The sequence below is a fragment of the Salvelinus namaycush genome, chromosome 32 (assembly GCF_016432855.1).
Source record: "Salvelinus namaycush isolate Seneca chromosome 32, SaNama_1.0, whole genome shotgun sequence".
NCBI lineage: Eukaryota > Metazoa > Chordata > Actinopteri > Salmoniformes > Salmonidae > Salvelinus > Salvelinus namaycush.
The window spans coordinates 22600013-22623002 of NC_052338.1; the positions used below are offsets into that span (position 1 = coordinate 22600013).

Genomic DNA, 22990 nt, shown 5'->3' on the forward strand with positions numbered 1-22990 from the left:
AAGATTTGGGCTTAATCACAATATAGCAGTCCTATAAGCATACTATTATGTAGATGCATAGATACTGTAGATTCATTAGCATCTGTAGCCCTTTCCTGCAGTCAAAAGACCAAATCGGCCTCAAGGGGCCGATAATTAATAATGAGTTAATACCACTTTATTTATTACATTTTTGCTTAAAATCCAGTGTTTCTATGTCAAACCGTTTTGTTATATTTCAGTCTTCTTTGATGTATATAAAGTGTAATATTGGGATGCAAACTCAATATGTAATACCTTTCAACTCTATATCTGACATGGTACAGGTGTCTTCTTTTTTTAAGACCATAACCATCTGTGTGAGGTGTATACTTTATTTAAGAATCCCAAGAAACCCTCTGTGTGACCCTGATTTAGCCCACGGCAGTAAAATCATTAACTGACTTCCTAATAGACAGTTAGTAGGGCAAGGTGGTGCAAGTGAGTGTCATAAGTGTTCACCCTGATCTCATATATTAAGTGATTACACATGTGATTTGGATCTCCTCATTTCAAAATCAAAAGTTACTGGAAATGTCCAACCCTGACTGGGCATCCATCATTGGGCTTACTTCTTGGAAACCAAAGAGAATTTGGGTCAGGGGGAACGTAAAGTTAGAGAAATCAGCAACTAAGTGACTTACAACATACTATTTCTCCCGAGAACAAGTAGTCTCAGCATCAAATTGCAAATTGGCATTTCGTAACAATTTAGGGCAAGTACAGTAGAGTTTTGTTATGCTAATGACTTGGCTGGGTAAAGAGTGTTTCTGCCTTCACAATGACGCCATCAAAGTGGTTAGGGAGGGTAAATAAGGATTTTTCTGTGTTACTGTGTACAGTTGAGAGGAAGCCCACAATGTGCACCAGTGTATTGCGGCTTTGCTCAGAACACTAAGAGACTCTCAGAGAGGTTTCCAATTAAAAGATTTAAATAAACATACAGTGCTGTTACCTCGGGGAGTCCCTGCCACAGTTTTACGCCCACTGCTGTTGTAATGAAGAATAATGATGTACTTTTGTGATGTTATTAGCACTATGTAAAACATTTTTTTAAAGCAGCTCAATATGCTCATTGCCAAAGAGAGGAGGAGCAGTTGACAAAACAGTAATTGTATAATGACACATTGTGATCTATTTTGCTGTGCTTTAGTACTTACCATCCACTGATGTCACAATTTAGCTCTCATGCATTTTCTAAACGGCCAGTACACCTGTGACAACTAGTAACGGTCTCGTTTCTATTTTGATAGCTTGGTGTGAAATGATGAATTGTGTTAACACAATGGTGCTAGCTTTTTTGTTAGTATTTTAATTAGTTAAAGACTTCTTTCTCTTTTCTCTCTTTCTCTCTTTTAGTGCTGTTTGGGCAATTTGTCTTGTTCCAGACATCACTCAATGACGTTGTGGACATTTATGATGGGCCTACGCAGCAGTCTCCACTCCTGTCTTCGCTCTCTGGCTCCCACTCAGGTAATATACAAAGAGCAAGGAACACAACACAACGACAGACACGTCAGTAAAAGCGACACTGAACTTTGTTCTGGAGATTTTCCTTTTTGTCACTGTGCTTGCTGTTCGGGGTTCTGGGCTGGGTTATTGTGCAAAAATGCTTAATAGCCACATCCCAAAGCCATACATTAGTCACATATTGGACACGTTTATTCAGTATCACTTTAGTCTCCATACAAAGTATTTATCAGCAAAGCATCGGTTCCCCTTGGGTCCCTCAGTCACGCTGAGCTATTGAGCCGTGCGTGTGTGCGTTGGTGTGTGTGTACATGTGTGTACGTGCTTGCTTGTGTCTGTATATGACGGAGGGAAAATGACATGGTCTGTACCATGTAATCAGCAGCACCTTATGAGATGCTCTTAACAAAGAGGTAAGTGCTGATACAAGGCTGTACATTTCCCCCGTGGCTATCAGGGATAAGACCACCAAAGTACCAGGGAGACTGTGAAGAAGAAGAAGAAGAGGAAGACGATGAGGTGGAATGAAAGGGGTCCGTTGGCAATCAATAAGGCCTTCTATCAAAGCATGAATCCCTTGTTGCCTCTTAATGTTCTATTCAAGTATAACATTGAACCAACAGCTGATTAGTTAAGCACAACAGGCATCAGCGTTAAACAACGCCAGATCAGAGATCAACATGATTGATTAATCCAATGCACTCTGATACATTTATCTTTAACTGGGTCGGATCATCAGTTGTTGGACAGCCAACCTACACATCAATCAGAAGAATAACCTTTCATCCTATGAAATGTTTGTGTGCGGTGGAGTTGTAAGTTGTGTTTGATTGATCATTGAAATCCGTCTTTTTTTTTTCTTTCTTCAGGAGAGTCTCTACCCTTGAGCACGGGCAACCAGATAACCATAAAGTTCACCACGGTCGGCCCGGAGACTGCTAAGGGCTTTCACTTTGTCTACCAAGGTTGGTCTTCCATAGATAAACTCAGCAAAAAAAGAAACGCCCTCTCACTGTCAACTGTGTTTATTTTCAGCAAACTTAACATGTGTAAATATGTGTATGAACATAACAAGATTCAACAACTGAGACATAAACTGAACAAGTTCCACAGACATGTAACTAACAGAAATTGAATAATGTGTCCCTGAACAAAGGGGGGATCAAAATCAAAATGTAACAGTCCGTATCTGGTGTGGCCACCAGCTGCATTAAGTACTGCAGTGCATCTCCTCCTCATGGACTGCACCAGCTTTGCCAGTTCTTACTGTGAGATGTTACCCCACTCTTCCACCAAGGCACCTGCAAGTTCCCAGACATTTCTGGGGGGAGTGGCTCTAGCCCTCACCCTCCGATCCAACAGGTCCCAGATGTGCTCATTGGGATTGAGATCCGGGCTCTTCTCTGGCCATGGCAGAACACTGACATTCCTGTCTTGCAGTAAATCACGCACAGAACGAGCAGTATGGCTGGTGGCATTGTCATGCTGGAAGGTCATGTTAGGATGAGCCTGCAGGAAGGGTACCACATGAGGGAGGAGGATGTCTTCCCTGTAACGCACAGCGTTGAGATTGCCTGCAATGACAAGAAGCTCAGTCTGATGATGCTGTGACACACCGCCCCAGACCATGGCGGACCCTCCACCTCCAAATCGATCCCGCTCCAGAGTACAGGCCTCGGTGTAACGCTCATTCCTTCGACGATAAACGCCAACCCGACCATCACCCCTGGTGAGACAAAACAACGACTCGTCAGTGAAGAGCACTTTTTGCCAGTCCTGTCTGATCCAGTGATGGTGGGTTTGTGCTCATAGGCGACGTTGTTGCCAGTGATGTCTGGTGAGGACCTGCCTTACAACAGGCCTACAATCCCTCAGTCCAGCCTCTCTCAGCCTATTGCGGACAGTCTGAGCACTGATGGAGGTATTGTGCGTTCCTGGTGTAACTCAGGCAGTTGTTGTTGCCATCCTGTACCTGTCCCACAGGTGTGATGTTCGGATGTACCGATCCTGTGCAGGTGTTGTTACACGTGGTCTGCCACTACGAGGACGATCAGCTGTCCGTCCTGTCTCCCTGTAGCGCTGTCTTAGGCGTCTCACAGTATGGACATTGCAATTTATTGCCCTGGCCACACCTGCAGTCCTCATGCATCCTTGCAGCATGCCAAAGGCACGTTCCCACAGATGAGCAGGGACCCTGGGCATCTTTCTTTTGTTGTTTTTCAGAGTCAGTAGAAAGGCCTCTTTCATGTCCTAAGTTTTCATAACTGTGACCTTAATTGCCTACCGTCTGTAAACTGTGAGTGTCTTAACGCCATTCCACAGGTGCATGTTCATTAATTGTTTATGGTTCATTGAACAAGCATGGGAAACAGTGTTTAAACCCTTTACAATGATGATCTGTGAAGTTATTTAGATTTTTACGAAATATCTTTGAAATACAGGGTCCTGAAAAAGTTTATTTAATAGATTATACTTAATTATTCATAAGTACAGTGTCCTTATTAGGACATCCTTATGACTCTGAGGCTGTACTAATTTTGGCAACATACATACAAAACTAAGTCCTTTCTGTCTTCCAATATTGGGTATTTTAGCTCTGTCATGACATTATTCAAATGAATCAGCAAGTCGCTTTCATCCAACCCCAGCCAAGCCAGAGGCATGGATTGAGTTTAGCTATGCATGTAAGGATTGCCTACACTCCACTGTCACTATGTGTTCGAAATGACTGTATAAACATTAGGATCCTTTGAATACAGTACCTCCACTTGTAATAAATATTGAAATGTGTGACTCTGACAGGGAGTGAAATAAATGTAGCTTTATTGATATGTTCTTACAGAGTGCTCTCAAGAGTAATGCTGGTCTGTAAATTAAAATAATTTTTCGATGCCTGACATTTAGAACGTCACACACTTCCATAGAGTACATACAGTCATCAGTAGTGTGCAGAAGCAAGAGGGGTACATTTTTCTGTCAGCTAGCTATCTGTTGATGACGTTGCCTGGCCCCAAAACCTGTCTGTTCAGCACTATCACAGGCACAGAGGTGTCCTGCTCAGCAAGATGCTTCACATATCCCCAAAAAGCTTAGAATGATCAAGCTTCTTATAACTTTCGCAAATTGTACACATTCCACATTTCCCCTCCTTGAAATCTCCTCAGAGTAATTTTGCGTGCCACATGGCACTCTATTCCCTACATAGAGCACTACTTTTGAACAGAACTCTATGGGCCTTGGTCAAAAGTAGTGCAATATATAGGGAATAGGGTCCCATCTAGCAGCAGCATCCTCCAGTGTAGAAGTCTCATTCCCCCCTGACACATGCTAAGCCTAACTCCTGGATGGATCCCAACAACTCCCTGCCTCCCTCCCTGCCAATCTGCATCCCTTCCTCTCTTCCTCCCTGCCTCTCTACCTCCCTTCCTTCCTTCCTCCCTCATTGTTGGACTCATTCATTTGTTCTTGCAATTGCGAGCTAGGCCTGCTAACTTAAATCCCACTCAATAGCTCAGTTATTGCTCTTCTCAACATTTAATCCCAATTTCAATTTTCTGTTTAAATAGAACACCACCAGACTTTTACACAAATGACAGATTCAGTCAGACGGTTCTTGTTTATGTGATAACCCTGCCTTCAGTATTCAAGTGTGTAATATATTTTCTGAGCGCTCAGGGGCGGATGATGAAGGTAACAGACACACGCTCTCCTCTGCTCTTACAAAGCCTAAGAACACCATGGTGCTGGTCTGTCTCAGACGTGGTTTTGCATTGATGTTATATCTTACCTCAGAACCCATTATCAAATGTCACGTTAGCTAGCTAGCCAGCTAGCTGAAAGTCTGTGGTGAGAGATTGGGTATATCTAATTTGAAGTTTTTCTTCCCCTGCTGCTGCTTCTTCTTCCATTGCTTTACTGACACCTCCTATCCTATCCACAGCTGTCCCAAGGACCAGTGCCACCCAGTGCAGTTCAGTCCCTGAGCCTCGCTTCGGCAAACGGATCGGGAACGACTTCGCCATGGGTGCCTCGGTCCTGTTTGAGTGTAACCCTGGATACGTCCTGCACGGTTCCACCGCCATCCGCTGTGAGACCGTCCCTGACACCCTGGCCCAATGGAACGACTCCCTACCCACTTGTGTTGGTCAGTATGATTGGCCCCCAAGCCAATTGTCGGCTACGGTGATTGGCTACCGTGTGTGAGAAACACCCCTGATTGTTCTACCGCTAACAAGCTTTGTCAACATGCCAATCGTCACGGGCCGCCTCTTAAGTGAGGCAAAGTCATTATCGTGGGAGCGTGAGTGTGCACACGAAAGCAGACTGGGGTTTTGGCTGTGAGGGTCCCTCAGAGGGCCTTCCTTACCACTCTGAACAGAATGTTTCCTCTTGGCTGTGCATTCAGCCAGGTCTAAAGAGTGTGGTGAGGAGAGGAGAGAGGATAGAGACAGAGGGTTGAGCAAGAAGAGAAGAGAGAGAGAGTGTGAGAGCGAGAGAGAGAGAGAGAGATTGTCTCTGATGAGAGTATAGAGTTAAAGTGAGAGATGACACTCACTCTCTTTCCTGACGAGCGCTCTGGCCAGTTTCTTACACATTTTGACTATCAATAGAACTGCAATCTATTATTGTAAAAACAGCTAACTTTCTAACTCCGCCCATAACTTTTTGACTTTATAGCACTCCCAGAAGGCATGAATTATTGAGTCATTGTTAGTTTTACACTTAAGACATGACTCTGCCGTTGTGCTGTAGAATTTGTGAATTTTGTCTCATATATAATAAATTCTACACATTAGTTTATACTGGATTAAGCGTAAATGTTTGTTAACTGTAATTTTGTTAGTTATATGTTCCAACTCTCCCTCCATCTTGTGCCAATCATTTCTATTTTTTTGACATTGTCAAAGACATTGTCAGTTGGATTACATTTGAAGGATCTTTTAAATACTCCCTTTTTTCTTTTCAAGTAAGTTTAGCCTTTTTTCTGCATCCTCTTTTTCTCAGACCACACACCAATATTCAAGGTTCTGTTTTTGAGCCAGATCAACATTCTTATCACACTACTTTTAAGACAGCTATTTCTTCTAGGCTTTTTTTGTGTACTTGGTGGGGTACAGTAGGCAGAGTGTGTGCCTGTCTGATGAGTTGTAGATTACATTTTGACCTGTGATAGCTCCCTGTTCCTCACTGGCAGAGACAGAATGACATGGTGTCCTTTTCTGTCAAGCCCATCCAAAGCCCTGCTCCAAAGCCCTGCTCCAAAGCCCTGCTCCAAAGCCCTGCTCCAAAGCACTGCTCCAAAGCCCTGCTCCAAAGCCCTGCTCCAAAGCAACGAAGGGTGACACAGAGTACAGTAGTTCATAAACAGGAGTTGACCTCAGCTGTAGTCTGCTCCTTCTGTTCATATATAAAGGGCCTCTATCTAGCAGCTGTAGTCTGCTCCTTCTGTTCATATATAAAGGGCCTCTATCTAGCAGCTGTAGTCTGCTCCTTCTGTTCATATATAAAGGGCCTCTATCTAGCAGCTGCAGTCTGCTCCTTCTGTTCATATATAAAGGGCCTCTATCTAGCAGCTGTAGTCTGCTCCTTCTGTTCATATATAAAGGGCCTCTATCTAGCAGCTGTAGTCTGCTCCTTCTGTTCATATATAAAGGGCCTCTATCTAGCAGCTGTAGTCTGCTCCTTCTGTTCATATATAAAGGGCCTCTATCTAGCAGCTGTAGTCTGCTCCTTCTGTTCATATATAAAGGGCCTCTATCTAGCAGCTGTAGTCTGCTCCTTCTGTTCATATATAAAGGGCCTCTATCTAGCAGCTGTAGTCTGCTCCTTCTGTTCATATATAAAGGGCCTCTATCTAGCAGCTGTAGTCTGCTCCTTCTGTTCATATATAAAGGGCCTCTATCTAGCAGCTGTAGTCTGCTCCTTCTGTTCATATATAAAGGGCCTCTATCTAGCAGCTGTAGTCTGCTCCTTCTGTTCATATATAAAGGGCCTCTATCTAGCAGCTGTAGTCTGCTCCTTCTGTTCATATATAAAGGGCCTCTATCTAGCAGCTGCAGTCTGCTCCTTCTGTTCATATATAAAGGGCCTCTATCTAGCAGCTGTAGTCTGCTCCTTCTGTTCATATATAAAGGGCCTCTATCTAGCAGCTGTAGTCTGCTCCTTCTGTTCATATATAAAGGGCCTCTATCTAGCAGCTGTAGTCTGCTCCTTCTGTTCATATATAAAGGGCCTCTATCTAGCAGCTGTAGTCTGCTCCTTCTGTTCATATATAAAGGGCCTCTATCTAGCAGCTGTAGTCTGCTCCTTCTGTTCATATATAAAGGGCCTCTATCTAGCAGCTGTAGTCTGCTCCTTCTGTTCATATATAAAGGGCCTCTATCTAGCAGCTGTAGTCTGCTCCTTCTGTTCATATATAAAGGGCCTCTATCTAGCAGCTGTAGTCTGCTCCTTCTGTTCATATATAAAGGGCCTCTATCTAGCAGCTGTAGTCTGCTCCTTCTGTTCATATATAAAGGGCCTCTATCTAGCAGCTGTAGTCTGCTCCTTCTGTTCATATATAAAGGGCCTCTATCTAGCAGCTGTAGTCTGCTCCTTCTGTTCATATATAAAGGGCCTCTATCTAGCAGCTGTAGTCTGCTCCTTCTGTTCATATATAAAGGGCCTCTATCTAGCAGCTGTAGTCTGCTCCTTCTGTTCATATATAAAGGGCCTCTATCTAGCAGCTGTAGTCTGCTCCTTCTGTTCATATATAAAGGGCCTCTATCTAGCAGCTGTAGTCTGCTCCTTCTGTTCATATATAAAGGGCCTCTATCTAGCAGCTGTAGTCTGCTCCTTCTGTTCATATATAAAGGGCCTCTATCTAGCAGCTGTAGTCTGCTCCTTCTGTTCATATATAAAGGGCCTCTATCTAGCAGCTGTAGTCTGCTCCTTCTGTTCATATATAAAGGGCCTCTATCTAGCAGCTGTAGTCTGCTCCTTCTGTTCATATATAAAGGGCCTCTATCTAGCAGCTGTAGTCTGCTCCTTCTGTTCATATATAAAGGGCCTCTATCTAGCAGCTGTAGTCTGCTCCTTCTGTTCATATATAAAGGGCCTCTATCTAGCAGCTGTAGTCTGCTCCTTCTGTTCATATATAAAGGGCCTCTATCTAGCAGCTGTAGTCTGCTCCTTCTGTTCATATATAAAGGGCCTCTATCTAGCAGCTGTAGTCTGCTCCTTCTGTTCATATATAAAGGGCCTCTATCTAGCAGCTGTAGTCTGCTCCTTCTGTTCATATATAAAGGGCCTCTATCTAGCAGCTGTAGTCTGCTCCTTCTGTTCATATATAAAGGGCCTCTATCTAGCAGCTGTAGTCTGCTCCTTCTGTTCATATATAAAGGGCCTCTATCTAGCAGCTGTAGTCTGCTCCTTCTGTTCATATATAAAGGGCCTCTATCTAGCAGCTGTAGTCTGCTCCTTCTGTTCATATATAAAGGGCCTCTATCTAGCAGCTGTAGTCTGCTCCTTCTGTTCATATATAAAGGGCCTCTATCTAGCAGCTGTAGTCTGCTCCTTCTGTTCATATATAAAGGGCCTCTATCTAGCAGCTGTAGTCTGCTCCTTCTGTTCATATATAAAGGGCCTCTATCTAGCAGCTGTAGTCTGCTCCTTCTGTTCATATATAAAGGGCCTCTATCTAGCAGCTGTAGTCTGCTCCTTCTGTTCATATATAAAGGGCCTCTATCTAGCAGCTGTAGTCTGCTCCTTCTGTTCATATATAAAGGGCCTCTATCTAGCAGCTGTAGTCTGCTCCTTCTGTTCATATATAAAGGGCCTCTATCTAGCAGCTGTAGTCTGCTCCTTCTGTTCATATATAAAGGGCCTCTATCTAGCAGCTGTAGTCTGCTCCTTCTGTTCATATATAAAGGGCCTCTATCTAGCAGCTGTAGTCTGCTCCTTCTGTTCATATATAAAGGGCCTCTATCTAGCAGCTGTAGTCTGCTCCTTCTGTTCATATATAAAGGGCCTCTATCTAGCAGCTGTAGTCTGCTCCTTCTGTTCATATATAAAGGGCCTCTATCTAGCTGTCTTTGAATGAATGGCCTCTGTCTAGTTATGTGGCGGTGAAAGGCTTCTATCTAGCTATCTGGAGGTGAAGAGCCTCTATCAATGCATTAGGGGGCGCAAAATTGACAGGGCCATATTTGCAAATGAATTGCTCTCTCCATGCTGCCTTTTTGGCCTGACGTAGAACTAGTCTTTTTCGTTTTTTCCAGTGGGAAGGATACGGTCCATAGGATTTTCTCTGTGATTATCTTAGCACTATGGCTGCATTTTATATATCATCTGTAAAATATGGATGAGTTGAAATTGCTCTGAAGTGAATTTGTTGAATAATTTAAGCGCCTGACACAGATATATTGGACTTTTCTCTCTCTCGCTCATTGCCCTCTTTTGCCCCCTTTCTTTCTCGCTCTCTCTCTCTCTCTCTCTCTCCATCTCTCCCTCCTCTCTCGCTATTTCTCTCCCTCTCTTGCTGTCTCTCGGATCCGTCAGACATTTCTGCTGCAATATTAGACAGCCATCAATGTGACCCTACCTGCTCTTAGTTGTTTAAACAAAGTGTTTAGCGCTGACCCCTAGTATACACCGTTATCCTTCACAGATAGCATCACCATCGTATCTGAGCATCTGAGTAGGAAAGAAGAAACCTGTTCTGGCAGCACTAGATACCAGCTTGTGCTATTGACAACGCTCTGCTCTCCCACCTCTCTCCCTCCTCACGCGGTTCGGAGGACAATAGTTGGCAGCCCTTCAAGTTTCTTGGCGTCCACATCACCAACAAACTAACATGGTCCAAGCACACGAAGACAGTCGTTGAAGCTCTCAACCTGCTCCACTACAGCTCTGTCGATGAGAATGGGGATGTGCTCGGTCCTCCTTTTCCTGTAGTCCACAATCCTCTCCTTTGTCTTGATCACGTTGAGTGAGAGGTTGTTGTCCTTGCACCACAAGGTCAGGCCTCTGACCTCCTCCCTATAGGCTGTCTCATCGTTGTTGGTGATCAGGCATACCACTGTTGTGTCAACGGCAAACTTAATGATGGTGTTATACAAAAATTTGAAGGTGCGAACGGACGGAGGCTAGCGCAATCCGCTCATACTTACATTTCTAGCAGACAACAACGCATGGAGAATGGGTCCCGAGCGACATGGTAGGAAAATACGATGCGTACTTTGTAAAAGTTCCAAGGAAAATCTGACAACTGAACCGCTTTCGACGAAAGATTCCGTCACCGCTCATCAGAACTGCTTGGTGCCCTCACCACTTTCTCTCTCCCCGGACCTTTGCTCGCCTACATCATACGCATATATCGCTGACTTTTTATTGATCAGCGGTTGAACTATTTGATTACTGACTTTTAGAGCATTTAACAAACATGATGCTGTTGTTCATGTTGCTGGTGTCTAGCCTTGGCTTTTACAATGTTGGCGATACTTTTAGAGCCCGTTGCACTGTGAATGAGGAAGTATATGATTGTTTCTCCCTCGAGTATTGTGAGAAACCCCACGCTTGCTCCGGAAATGCACATGAGAACTATGCACATTTCTCCTGAACAATATGGGATTAATCAGACTCTTGCTCTTACATGTCAGGACTGTTCTCTTGGTACTTAACCATGTATCTGGACTTTACACATCTCCTGAATGTTGTGGCGTTAAAGACTCTGGAGACTCTGGATTCTCGTTCAACTGCTGTCTGTAAATCCAAATGTTGTAACCCTCGATCTAGACTTGCCATTATCTTGCTGCTTCTATTGTCTGGAAATGTCCAGTCTAATCCAGGTCCTGACATTCTTACCCCTGCCAAATTAAGTAGTCAGAGTGGCCTGAAGTTTTTGCATATGAATGTAAGAAGTCTTCTGCTGAAGCTTGATTTTGTGAATATATGTGTAACGGAATTCCTCCTCCTCTTCAACCGAAGAGGAGGAGCAGGGATTCGACCAAAACGCAGCGTTGTAACTTGACATGATTTATTTAAACAAGACAAAAAACGAACTATACTTGATACTAAACAAAATAACAAAACGAATGTAGACTGACCTGAACGTAAGAACTTACATGTAACGAAGAACGCACGAACAGGAAAAACAGACTACACAAAAGAACGAACGTACAAACAAACCGAGACAGTCCCGTGTGGCGCGACAAACACTGACACAGGAAACAACCACCCACAACAAACAATGTGAAAACACCTACCTTAATATGGCTCTCAATCAGAGGAAATGAAAACCACCTGCCTCTAATTGAGAACCATATCAGGTCACCCATTAACCAACATCGAAACACATAACATAGACTGCCCACCCAAACTCACGCCCTGACCGACTAACACATACAAAATAACAGAAAACAGGTCAGGAACGTGACATAACCCCCCCCTCAAGGTGCGTACTCCGGACGCACCACCAAAAGTCTAGGGGAGGGTCTGGGTGGGCATCTGACCACGGTGGTGGCTCAGGCTCTGGGCGAGGTCCCCACCCCACCATAGTCAATCCCAGCTTCCGTATTCCCCTCTGAATGACCACCCTCCTATTCCACCCACTTAATTTAAAGGGTACCGTCGAGATAAGGGGCAGCACCGGGATAAGGTAGCTCAGGACAGAGAGGTAGGTCAGGATAGAGAGGTAGGTCAGGATAGAGAGGTAGCTCAGGATAGAGGGGCAACTCCGGACTGAAGGGCAGCTCCGGACAGAGAGACAGCTCTGGACTGAGGGGCAGTTCTGGATGGCTGGCTCTGGCGGATCCTGGCTGGACGGCTCTGGCGGATCCTGGCTGGACGGCTCATGGCTGGCTGACGGATCTGGCTGCTCATGGCTGGCTGACGGATCTAGCTGCTCATGGCTGGCTGACGGATCTGGCTGCTCATGGCTGGCTGACGGATCTGGCTGCTCATGGCTGGCTGACGGATCTGGCTGCTCATGGCTGGCTGACGGCTCTGGCAGATCCTGTCTGGTTGGCGGCTCTGGCAGATCCTGACTGACGAATGGCTCTAGCGGCTCCTGACTGACTAACGGCTCTGACGGCTCGGGACAGACGGGCGGCTCTAACGGCACTGGGCAGACGGATGGCTCAGATGGCGCTGGGGAGACGGATGGCTCAGATGGCGCTGGGGAGACGGATGGCTCAGATGGCGCTGGGGAGACGGATGGCTCAGATGGCGCTGGGGAGACGGATGGCTCAGATGGCGCTGGGGAGACGGATGGCTCAGATGGCGCTGGGGAGACGGATGGCTCAGACCGGATGAGGCGCACTGTAGGCCTGGTGCGTGGTGCCGGAACTGGAGGCACCGGGCTAAGGACACGCACCTTCAGGCTAGTACGGGGAGCAGGGACAGGGCACACTGGACTCTCAAAACGCACTATGGACCTGGTGCGTGGTACCGGCACTGGTGGCACCGGGTTGAGGGCACGCACATCAGGACGAGTACGGGGAGAAGGAACAGTGTGTACAGGGCTCTGGAGACGCACAGGTGGCTTAGTGCGTGGTGCCGGAACTGGAGGCACTGGGCTGGAGACACGCACCATAGGGAGAGTGCGTGGAGGAGGAACAGGGCTCTGGAAACGCACTGGAAGCCTGGTGCGTGGAGTAGGCACTGGTGGTACTGGGCTGGGGCGGGGAGGTGGCGCCGGAAATACCGGACCGTGCAGGCGTACTGGCTCCCTTGAGCATTGAGCCTGCCCAACCTTACCTGGCTGAATGCTCCCCGTCGCCCGCCCAGTGCGGGGAGGTGGAATAACCCGCACCGGGCTATGTAGGCGAACCGGGGACACCATGCGTAAGGCTGGTGCCATGTAAGCCGGCCCAAGGAGACGTACTGGAGGCCATATATGAAGAGCCGGCTTCATGGCACTTGGCTCAATGCCCAATCTAGCCCTACCAGTGCGGGGAGGTGGAATAACCCGCACCGGGCTATGAACACGTACAGGAGACACCGTGCGCTCTACTGCGTAACACGGTGTCTGCCCGTACTCCCGCTCTCCACGGTTAGCCTGGGAAGTGGGCGCAGGTCTCCTACCTGCCCTCGGCCCACTACCTCTTAGCCCCCCCCCAAGAAATTTTTGGGGTTTCTTCACGGGCTTCCGTGCTAGCCGCGTACCTTCATATCTTCGGTTCCTCTCTCCGGTTGCCTCTGCTCTCCTCACTGCCTCCAGCTGTTCCCATGGGAGGCGATCCCTTCCAGCCAGGATCTCCTCCCATGTGTAGCAACCCTTGCCGTTTAACACGTCCTCCCATGTCCCTTCCTGTTTAGTATTCCACTGCTTGGTCCTGGTTCGGTGGGTGGTTCTGTAACGGAATTCCTCCTCCTCTTCAACCGAAGAGGAGGAGCAGGGATTCGACCAAAACGCAGCGTTGTAACTTGACATGATTTATTTAAACAAGACAAAAAACGAACTATACTTGATACTAAACAAAATAACAAAACGAATGTAGACTGACCTGAACGTAAGAACTTACATGTAACGAAGAACGCACGAACAGGAAAAACAGACTACACAAAAGAACGAACGTACAAACAAACCGAGACAGTCCCGTGTGGCGCGACAAACACTGACACAGGAAACAACCACCCACAACAAACAATGTGAAAACACCTACCTTAATATGGCTCTCAATCAGAGGAAATGAAAACCACCTGCCTCTAATTGAGAACCATATCAGGTCACCCATTAACCAACATCGAAACACATAACATAGACTGCCCACCCAAACTCACGCCCTGACCGACTAACACATACAAAATAACAGAAAACAGGTCAGGAACGTGACAATATGGATAAAAACTGCCGACCCTGATGTATTTATGCTTTCTGAAACCTGGCTTCAAAAAATCTATTACTGACAAAAATATTGGCATAAATGGTTACAATGTGTTTCGTACAGATCGTAAATCTAAGGGTGGTGGTGTTGCTGTATATGTAAAAGACAAGTTCTCGGTGGTCGTTCTGACTTCTGTTACTAAACCTAAGCAATTTGAATATCTGTCTCTGAACCTAAATCTTGGTTTATCTTTAAATATTGTTGTATCTTGTTGTTATAGAACTCCATCTGCTACTGTTGGCTCTCTGGATTGTATTTTCAAATTGTTATCACAGAATGTAAATTCTGAGTTTGTCCTGATGGGTGATCTGAATCAGGACTGGCTAACATCTAGCTCTGATCAACTTAAAATCATGTGCAATACCTACAATCTCACTCAGATTGTCAACAGTGTAACGAGGTTGAATATAAAGTATCCTCTGAAATCCTCTTTGATTGATTTGATCTTAACCAATACTCCCCATCATTTTAATGCTTCTGGTATTTTTGCAAATGACATAAGTGATCACTGTGCTATTGCCTGTGTGAGAGATGGTAAAATTCCTAAGAAATCTCCACGTGTTATTACGAAAAGAAACTGGAAGCGGTTTGATATTCAAGGTTTTTTACATGATGTATCTAGCATTGAATGGAATAGAATGGAATTAATCCCTGATGTTGAACTAGCCTTTTCTTACTTCCACAACGCATTACCGGATGTATTCAATAGGCATGCCCCTTTAAAAAAATACAGGATTAAGGGCAGAAAGAACCCTTGGTTTACTAAGGAACTTACAAAAATCATAAGAGAACGAAATGCTATGTGGGCTAAAGCAAGAGGGACTGGTTTGGCAGATGGTTGGAAGGCTTTTAAACATCTTCAAAATATGGGTGTGGCTATGATCTGTAAATTGAAAGCAGACCACTACCTGAAATCTACTTCACAAAATGTAAATAATCCATCCAAATTTTGGCAAGAAGTGAAGGGTTTGGAGTGCAGAAGAGATACACAGCTTCCCAAACAATTGTTGGTCGATACACAGATTGTAACTGAGAGAACCTCCATTTTGAAAGCCTTGAATACGCATTTTTTAGATGCAGGCAGTTTATTTGAAAAGGTCAAAGGTATAACACTCTGTTTCAGAAGTGTGTAAAGCCCTGAAAGAAATGTATTTTTTTTTTAAATGCCCTGGCCCTGATGAACTAGACCCCTGCCTCCTACACCTAGCTGCAGACATCATTGCTCCCCCTTAACATGTATTTTTAACCTCACGCTTGATGTTAAGGAAATCCCCAAGTTATGGAAATCTACTTTTGTACTGCCTCTCCTGAAAGGTGGAGATCCTTCGCTACTTGACAACTATCGACCCATATCAAAATTGTCTGTACTGTCAAAGGTACTGGAGTCTACTTCCAAGGTCTAATTCCAAGAAAACAACATCTTAAATGGAATGCAATCAGGTTTTAGGTCTGGCCACAGCACTGTTTCAGCAACATTGAGGGTTTTAAATGACATCCACTGTGCTCTTGATAAGAAGTTACATTGGGTGTCTGTATTTATTGATTTGTCGAAGGCTTTTGACACCGTGGACCATGCTGTGTTAGTGCAAAGGTTAAAATGTTGTGGAATTACTGGTCGTGCTCTAGATTGGTTTATAAATTACCTATCAAATCGTACACAATGTGTAATGGCGATGGTTGTAAATCCATAGAGTCCATAGAGGTGTGCTCAGGTGTTCCGCAAGGTTCTATTTTGGGCCCACTGTTGTTCATTTTGTATATCAACAACATTGGGGATCTGATTGAAACAGCGGATGTTCATTTTTATGCAGATGATACTGTTCTTTATTCAAGTGATAGTAGTTTATCTTTAGCTTTTGAAAATGCCCAAAGAGCATTTAACATCATACAACAGAATCTGTATGATTTAAAGCTGATTCTAAATTCGGGTAAAACAAAATGCATGGTATTTTCAAATGCCAGGCATGTTACAAATCATGTCATTGCTACATTGGCTGGACATACTATAGGGCAAGTTAAAGTGTACACATTTTTGGGTGTGTGGGTTGATGATAAACTGAGCTTCACTGTGCATGTAGAGAACTTGATAAGGAAGCTCAAGCTGAAAATAGGATTTTATTACCGGCATAAGGCTTGTTTTTCTTTTGAGGCCAGGAAGGAGCTGGTACGATGTACATTACTGTCGGTTTTAGATTTTAGTGATGTTATATATATGCAGGCCTCAGCCACTACCCTGAGAGCACTTGATTCAGTGTATCATGCAGCCCTCAGGTTCATTTAAAATCAGAAACGTCTAACACATCATTGTGATCTCTACAGCGCTGTTGGCTGGTCGTCATTGACCTTGCGTAGGCTTAAACACTGGTATACACTGATTTATAAGGCCATATTGGGTAAAATGCCATTTTATCTCTGTTCTTTTTTAGTCAGGTCAGTAAATAAATATCAATTACGGTCCCATTCTGATTTGCTTCTAACAGTACCAAAAATTAGAACAGAACATGGTAGAAATAGTTTTAGTTACTTAGCTCCGTGGTCCTGGATTTCCGTCATGAACATTTTAAAATGTGATGATCTAGTTTCGTTGGTGGAGTTTAAACACTTGATCGATGTACATATTATAGAAGAGTGTAAATTGTTTTTAGGCCAGCTGTTTTTAGTCAAGACGTTTGTGTTTTTAATGTACAATATTTTTGTTGTACTGTATGTGTGTTTATAGTTTTGTTTAATGTTGTGTTAGTGTATGTAAGTTGATTTGTCTGAAACGTTGTTCCCTCTGCTGCTATTGGACCAGGTCTCTCGTGGAAAAGAGATGTTATCTCAATGAGAAAAAACCTGTATAAATAAAGGTCAAGTAAATAATAAAAATAGGCGTGCCTGGCCGTGCAGCCATGAGTGAACAGGGAGTACAGGAGGGCACTGAGCACGCACCCCTGAGGGGCCCCCGTGTTGAGGATCAGCATGGTGAATGTGTTGTTACCTACCCTTACCGCCTGGGGCCGGCCCTTCAGGAAGTCCAGGATTCAGTTGCAGAGGGAGGTGTTTAGTCCCAGGGTCCTTAACTTAGTGATGAGCTTTAACTTCTTATGGCTGCAGGGGCAGTATTGAGTAGCTTGGATGAAAGGTGCACAGAGGTGCCCATAGTAAACTGCCTGCTCCTCAGTCCCAGCTGCTAATATATGCATATTATTAGTATTGGATAGAAAACACTCTGAAGTTTCTAAAACTGTTTGAATTATGTCTGTGAGTATAACAGAACTCATATGGCAGGCAAAAACCTGAGAAGTTCCACTTCCTGTTTGGATTTTTTCTGAGGTGGCAGATTTTCAACCAAGCTCTCATTGAAATTACAGCGAGATATTGATGAGTTTTCACTTCCTACGGCTTCCACTAGATGTCAACAGTCAATAGAATGTTGTCTGATGACTCTAATGTGAAGGGGGGCCGAAGGAGACAGGAATTAGTCACCACTGCCACGAGCTGACCATGTTTTCACCATGCGCGTTCACATGAGGAGGACCTCCGTTCCACCGCTCATCTGAAGTCAATCTAATTCTCCGGTTGGAACGTTATTCAAGATGTATGTTAACAACATTCTAAAGATTGATTCAGTACATCGTTTGACATGTTTCTACTGACTGTTACGGAACCTTTGGACATTTCGTCATGTTATGGTGGACACGCTTTGTGACTTTTGAATTGTTTACCAAACGCGCTAACCAAAGTAGCTAATTGGACATAAATAACGGACATTATCGAACAAATCAAGCATTTATTGTGGACCTGGGATTCCTAGGACTGCATTCTGATGAAGTTCATCAAAGGTAAGGAAACATTTATCATGTATTTTCTGGTTTCTGTTGACTCCAAAATGGCGGCTAATTTTATTATATTTCTGAGCACCGTCTCAGATTATTGCATGGGTTGCTTTTTCCGTAAAGTTTTTTTGAAATCTGACACAGCGGTTGCATTAAGGAGAGGTATATCTATAATTCCATGTGTATAACTTGTATTATCATCTACATTTATGATGAGTATTTCTGTTGAAACGACGTGGCTATGCAAAATCACTTGATGTTTTTGGAACTAGTGAATGTAACGCGCCAATGTAAACTCAGATTTTTTTATATAAATATGAAATTTATCAAACAAAACATGCATGTATTGTGTAACAGGAAGTCCTATGAGTGTCATCTGATGAAGATAATCAAAGGTTAGTGATTAATTTTATCTCTATTTCTGCTTTTTGTGACTGCTATATTCCGCTGGAAAAATGGCTGTGCTTATTGTGGTTTAGTGGTGACCTAACATAATCGTTTGTAGTGCTTTCGCTGAAAAGCATATTTGAAATCGGACACTTTGGTGGGATTAACAACAAGATTACCTTTAAAATGATATAAGACACATGTATTTTTGAGGAATTTTAATTATGAGATTTCTGTTGTTTGAATTTGGCGCCCTGCACTTTCACTGGCTGTTGTCATATCGATCCCGGTAGCGGGATGCAGCCATAAGAAATTTTAAGGGCACTATGGTGTTGAACGCTGAGCTGTAGTCAATGAATAACATTCTCACATAGGTGTTCCTTTTGTCCAGGTGGGAAAGGGCAGTGTGGAGTGCAGTAGAGATTGCATCATCTGTGGATCTGTTGGGGCGGTATGCAAATTGGAGTGGGTCTAGGGTTTCTGGGATAATGGTGTTGATGTGAGCCATGACCAGCCTTTCAAAGCATTTCATGTCTACAGATGTGAGTGCTATGGGTAGGTAGTCATTTTGGCAGGTTACCTTAGTGTTCTTGTTCACGGGGACTATGGTGGTCTGTGTCACGATGTTCGTCTGAAGAAGAAGGAGGAGACCAAAGCGCAGCATGGTACGTGTTCATGATATTTAATATAACCTGAACACTGAAACAAAAAAACAAAAATGGAACAAAACGCAACAGTTCTGTCAGGTATACACACAAAACAGAAAACAACTAACCACAAAACACAGGTGGGAAAAGGCTACCTAAGTGTGGTTCTCAGTCAGAGACAACGATTGACAGCTGCCTCTGATTGAGAACCACACCCGGCCAAACACATAGAAATAGACAACATAGAACAAAAACATAGAATGCCCACCACAACTCACGCCCTGACCAACCAAAATAGAGACATAAAAAGGATCTCTAAGGTCAGGGCGTGACAGTACCCCCCCCCCCAAAGGTGCGGACTCCGGCCGCAAAACCTAAACCTATAAGAGAGGGTCTGGGTGGGCATCTATCCGCGGTGGCGGCTCTGGTGCGGGACGTGGACCCTCGCCGCCGACCCCGGACTGGGGACCCTCGCAGCGGGCTCCGGACAGGAGGGCGACTCTTGCAGCTCCGGACAGGAGGGCGACTCTGGCAGCTCCGGACAGGAGGGCGACTATGGCAGCTCCGGACAGGAGGGCGACTCTGGCAGCTCCGGACAGGAGGGCGACTCTGGCAGCTCCGGACAGGAGGGCGACTCTGGCAGCTCCGGACAGGAGGGCGACTCTGGCAGCTCCGGACAGGAGGGCGACTCCGGCAGCTCCGGACAGGAGGGCGACTCTGGCAGCTCCGGACAGGAGGGCGACTCTGGTAGCTCCGGACAGGAGGGAGACTCTGGCAGCTCCGGACAGGAGGGAGACTCTGGCAGCTCCGGACTGGGGATCGTCGCTGGAGGCTCCGGACTGGGGATCGTCGTTGGATGCTCCGGACTGGGGATCGTCGCTGGAGGCTCCGGACTGAAGGGCGTCACTGGAGTGGAGAGACACACAGGAGGCTTTGTGCCATGGATCATCACTGGAGGCTTCTTGCCATGGATCATCACTGGAGGCTTCTTCCATGGATCATCACTGGAGGCTTCTTGCCATGGATCATCACTGGAGGCTTCGTGCCATGGATCATCACTGGAGGCTTCTTACCATGGATCATCACTGGAGGCTTCGTGCCATGGATCATCACTGGAGGCTTCGTGCCATGGATCATCACTGGAGGCTTCTTACCATGGATCATCACTGGAGGCTTCGTGCCATGGATCATCACTGGAGGCTTCGTGCCATGGATCATCACTGGAGGCTTCGTGCCATGGATCATCACTGGAGGCTTCGTGCCATGGATCTGGGGAGACATGCAGGAGGCCTCTTCCTTGGCCGACGCACCGGATACACTGGGCCATGGAGGCGCACTGGCGGTCTCGAGCGCAGAGCTAGCACAACTCGTCCTGGCTGGATACCCCCTGTAGCCCGGCAAGTGCGGGGAGCTGGAACAGGCCGCACTGGGCTGTGCTGGCCAACCGGGGACACCGTGCGTAGGGCTGGTGCAGGATAACCCGGGCCGAGGAGACGAACTGGAGGCCAGATGCGCTGAGCCGACACCATCCCTCCTGGCTCGATGCCCACTCTAGCCCGGCCGATGCGAGGAGCTGCGATGTAGCGCACCGGGCTATGAGTGCGCACTGGGGACACCTTGCGCGTCACCACATAACACAGTGCCTGCCCGGTCAATCTCTCCCCACGGCGAACACGAGGAGTTGGCTCAGGTCTATGACCTTCCGCCAATCTCCCCGTGTGCCTCCCCCCAAAAACAATTCTGGGGCTGCCTCTCGTGCACGCCTCCTCGAGCCAACTCCTTGTAGCGTCGCCGCTCCGCCTTAGCTGCCTCCAGCTCCTCTTTTGGGAACGATACTCTCCCGTCTGTGCCCAGGGTCCCATGCCGTCCAGGATTTCCTCCCATGTTCAGGAGTCCATTACACCACACTGCTTGGTCCTTTGGTGGTGGGTAGTTCTGTCACGATGTTCGTCTGAGGAAGAAGGAGGAGACCAAAGCACAGCATTGTACATGTTCATGATGTTTAATATAACCTGAACACTGAAACAAAAAAACTAAAATGGAACAAAACGCAACAGTTCTGTCAGGTATACACACAAAACAGAAAACAACTACCCACAAAACAAAGGTGGGAAAAGGCTACCTAAGTGTGGTTCTCAATCAGAGATAACGATAGACAGCTGCCTCTGATTGAGAACCACACCCGGCCAAACACATAGAAATAGACAACATAGAACAAAAACATAGAATGCCCACCCCAACTCACACCCTGACCAACCAAAATAGAGACATAAAAAGGATCTCTAAGGTCAGGGCGTGACAGTCTGCTTGAAACATGTTGGTATTACAGACTCAGACAAGGAGAGGTTGAAAATGTCAGTGAAGACACTTGCCAGTTGGTCAGCGCATGCTCGGAGTACACTTCCTGGTAATCCGTCTGGCCCTGCGGCCTTGTGAATGTTGACCTGTTTAAAGGTCTTACTCACATCGGTTGCGAAGAGCGTAATCACACAGTCGCCCAGAACAGCTGATGCTCTCATGCATGTTTCAGTGTTACTTGCCTCAAAGCGAGCATAGAAGTTATTTAGCTCGTCTGGTAGGCTCGTGTTGCTGGGCAGCTCTCGGCTGTGCTTCCCTTTGTAGTCTGTAATAGTTTGCCAGCCCTGCCACATCCGACAAGCATCCCTTTTTTTTCATTGTCCCTTTTTAAATAAAGTTTTATTTAATCACAGACACATGGTGGGATGGGATGTGTGTATAGGTATGAGGCCAATAAGTGCTGTGCTGATTGGTCAACGTGAGGTATTACATTATTTTAGACCTCTTTACTTTTTCTACAATCACTGTCTGTCACTGCAAAGAATGTCTTTATCGAAGATATGATTAACCGTTCCTTGTCCAACATGCGTTCTCTCTATGTTAGACAATCAATCTTCTATTGACTGAGGCCTCACTGAATCTTCACTATATGTCAGACATCTATAGTGATATCTCTGTCTGTAGTGAGGTAACCAGGGCCCCTATTCAGAAAGTGTAACAGACTAGCAGTGCTCATCTAGGATGTCCTTCAGTTTCATGTATTTAACACAGTCTAGGAGAAGACATGCCTTGCTCCATTAGGCACAGCACAGCCACCTGGTTGTACTAGCTACATAATGATATCTGTATATTTAAAAGCCATCGGTGCGTCCAAAGCACAGACCCACGTATATGGTGGACATATTAGGACATACATGCTAGCTAGTCTGATGTAGCATGTCGTTTTCCTTGGATGTCTGATGTGCTTGTGCTAATGTATGGGACGTACTGTATTTTACGACAGGCACTTGTACGGTGTACTAACATACATCCCTCTGTGTTTTGACTTTGTCTCCTCAGTGCCGTGTGGAGGGACCCTGACGGCACGCAGGGGGACCATCCTGTCCCCGGGTTACCCTGAGCCCTATGACAACAATCAGAACTGCGTCTGGAAGGTTTCGGTGCCCGAGGGCGCTGGAATCCAAGTAAGAGGGCCTCTTCTGTTCTGTTTGAAGTCCCATGGACAAATATAGATGTTTGAAATTTAACAATATCGCCATGCAGTATGAGAAGTTAAAACTTTTAATAAAGGGAATGCTTAATAGCTTATTAATTATTTAAAGGGTAAATGTTTAATGTCGCCAGTAAGAGTGCTCTGTGTTTTGAACCTCAATTCTCGCCCCTATCTCTTTCCATTGAATATTATCTACAGTACGTTTTCAATGTGTTTTTTAAATTAAGTGACGACGAAGTGTATGTGTATTTCTGTATGGGAGTTTTCTTCCTC

General features: G+C 45.5%; 1 protein-coding gene across 1 annotated transcript in view; it reads left to right on the forward strand.

Annotated features, from left to right (window-relative positions):
* The window catches only part of LOC120027058 (CUB and sushi domain-containing protein 3-like), a 704521-nt gene that overhangs the window by 533071 nt on the left and 148460 nt on the right, over nt 1-22990 (forward strand). The window contains exons 32-35 of the mRNA XM_038971903.1: nt 1378-1491; nt 2358-2453; nt 5429-5632; nt 22564-22688. Coding sequence (XP_038827831.1) covers nt 1378-1491; nt 2358-2453; nt 5429-5632; nt 22564-22688 — 539 coding nt within the window. The remainder of the gene's footprint in view (nt 1-1377; nt 1492-2357; nt 2454-5428; nt 5633-22563; nt 22689-22990) is intronic.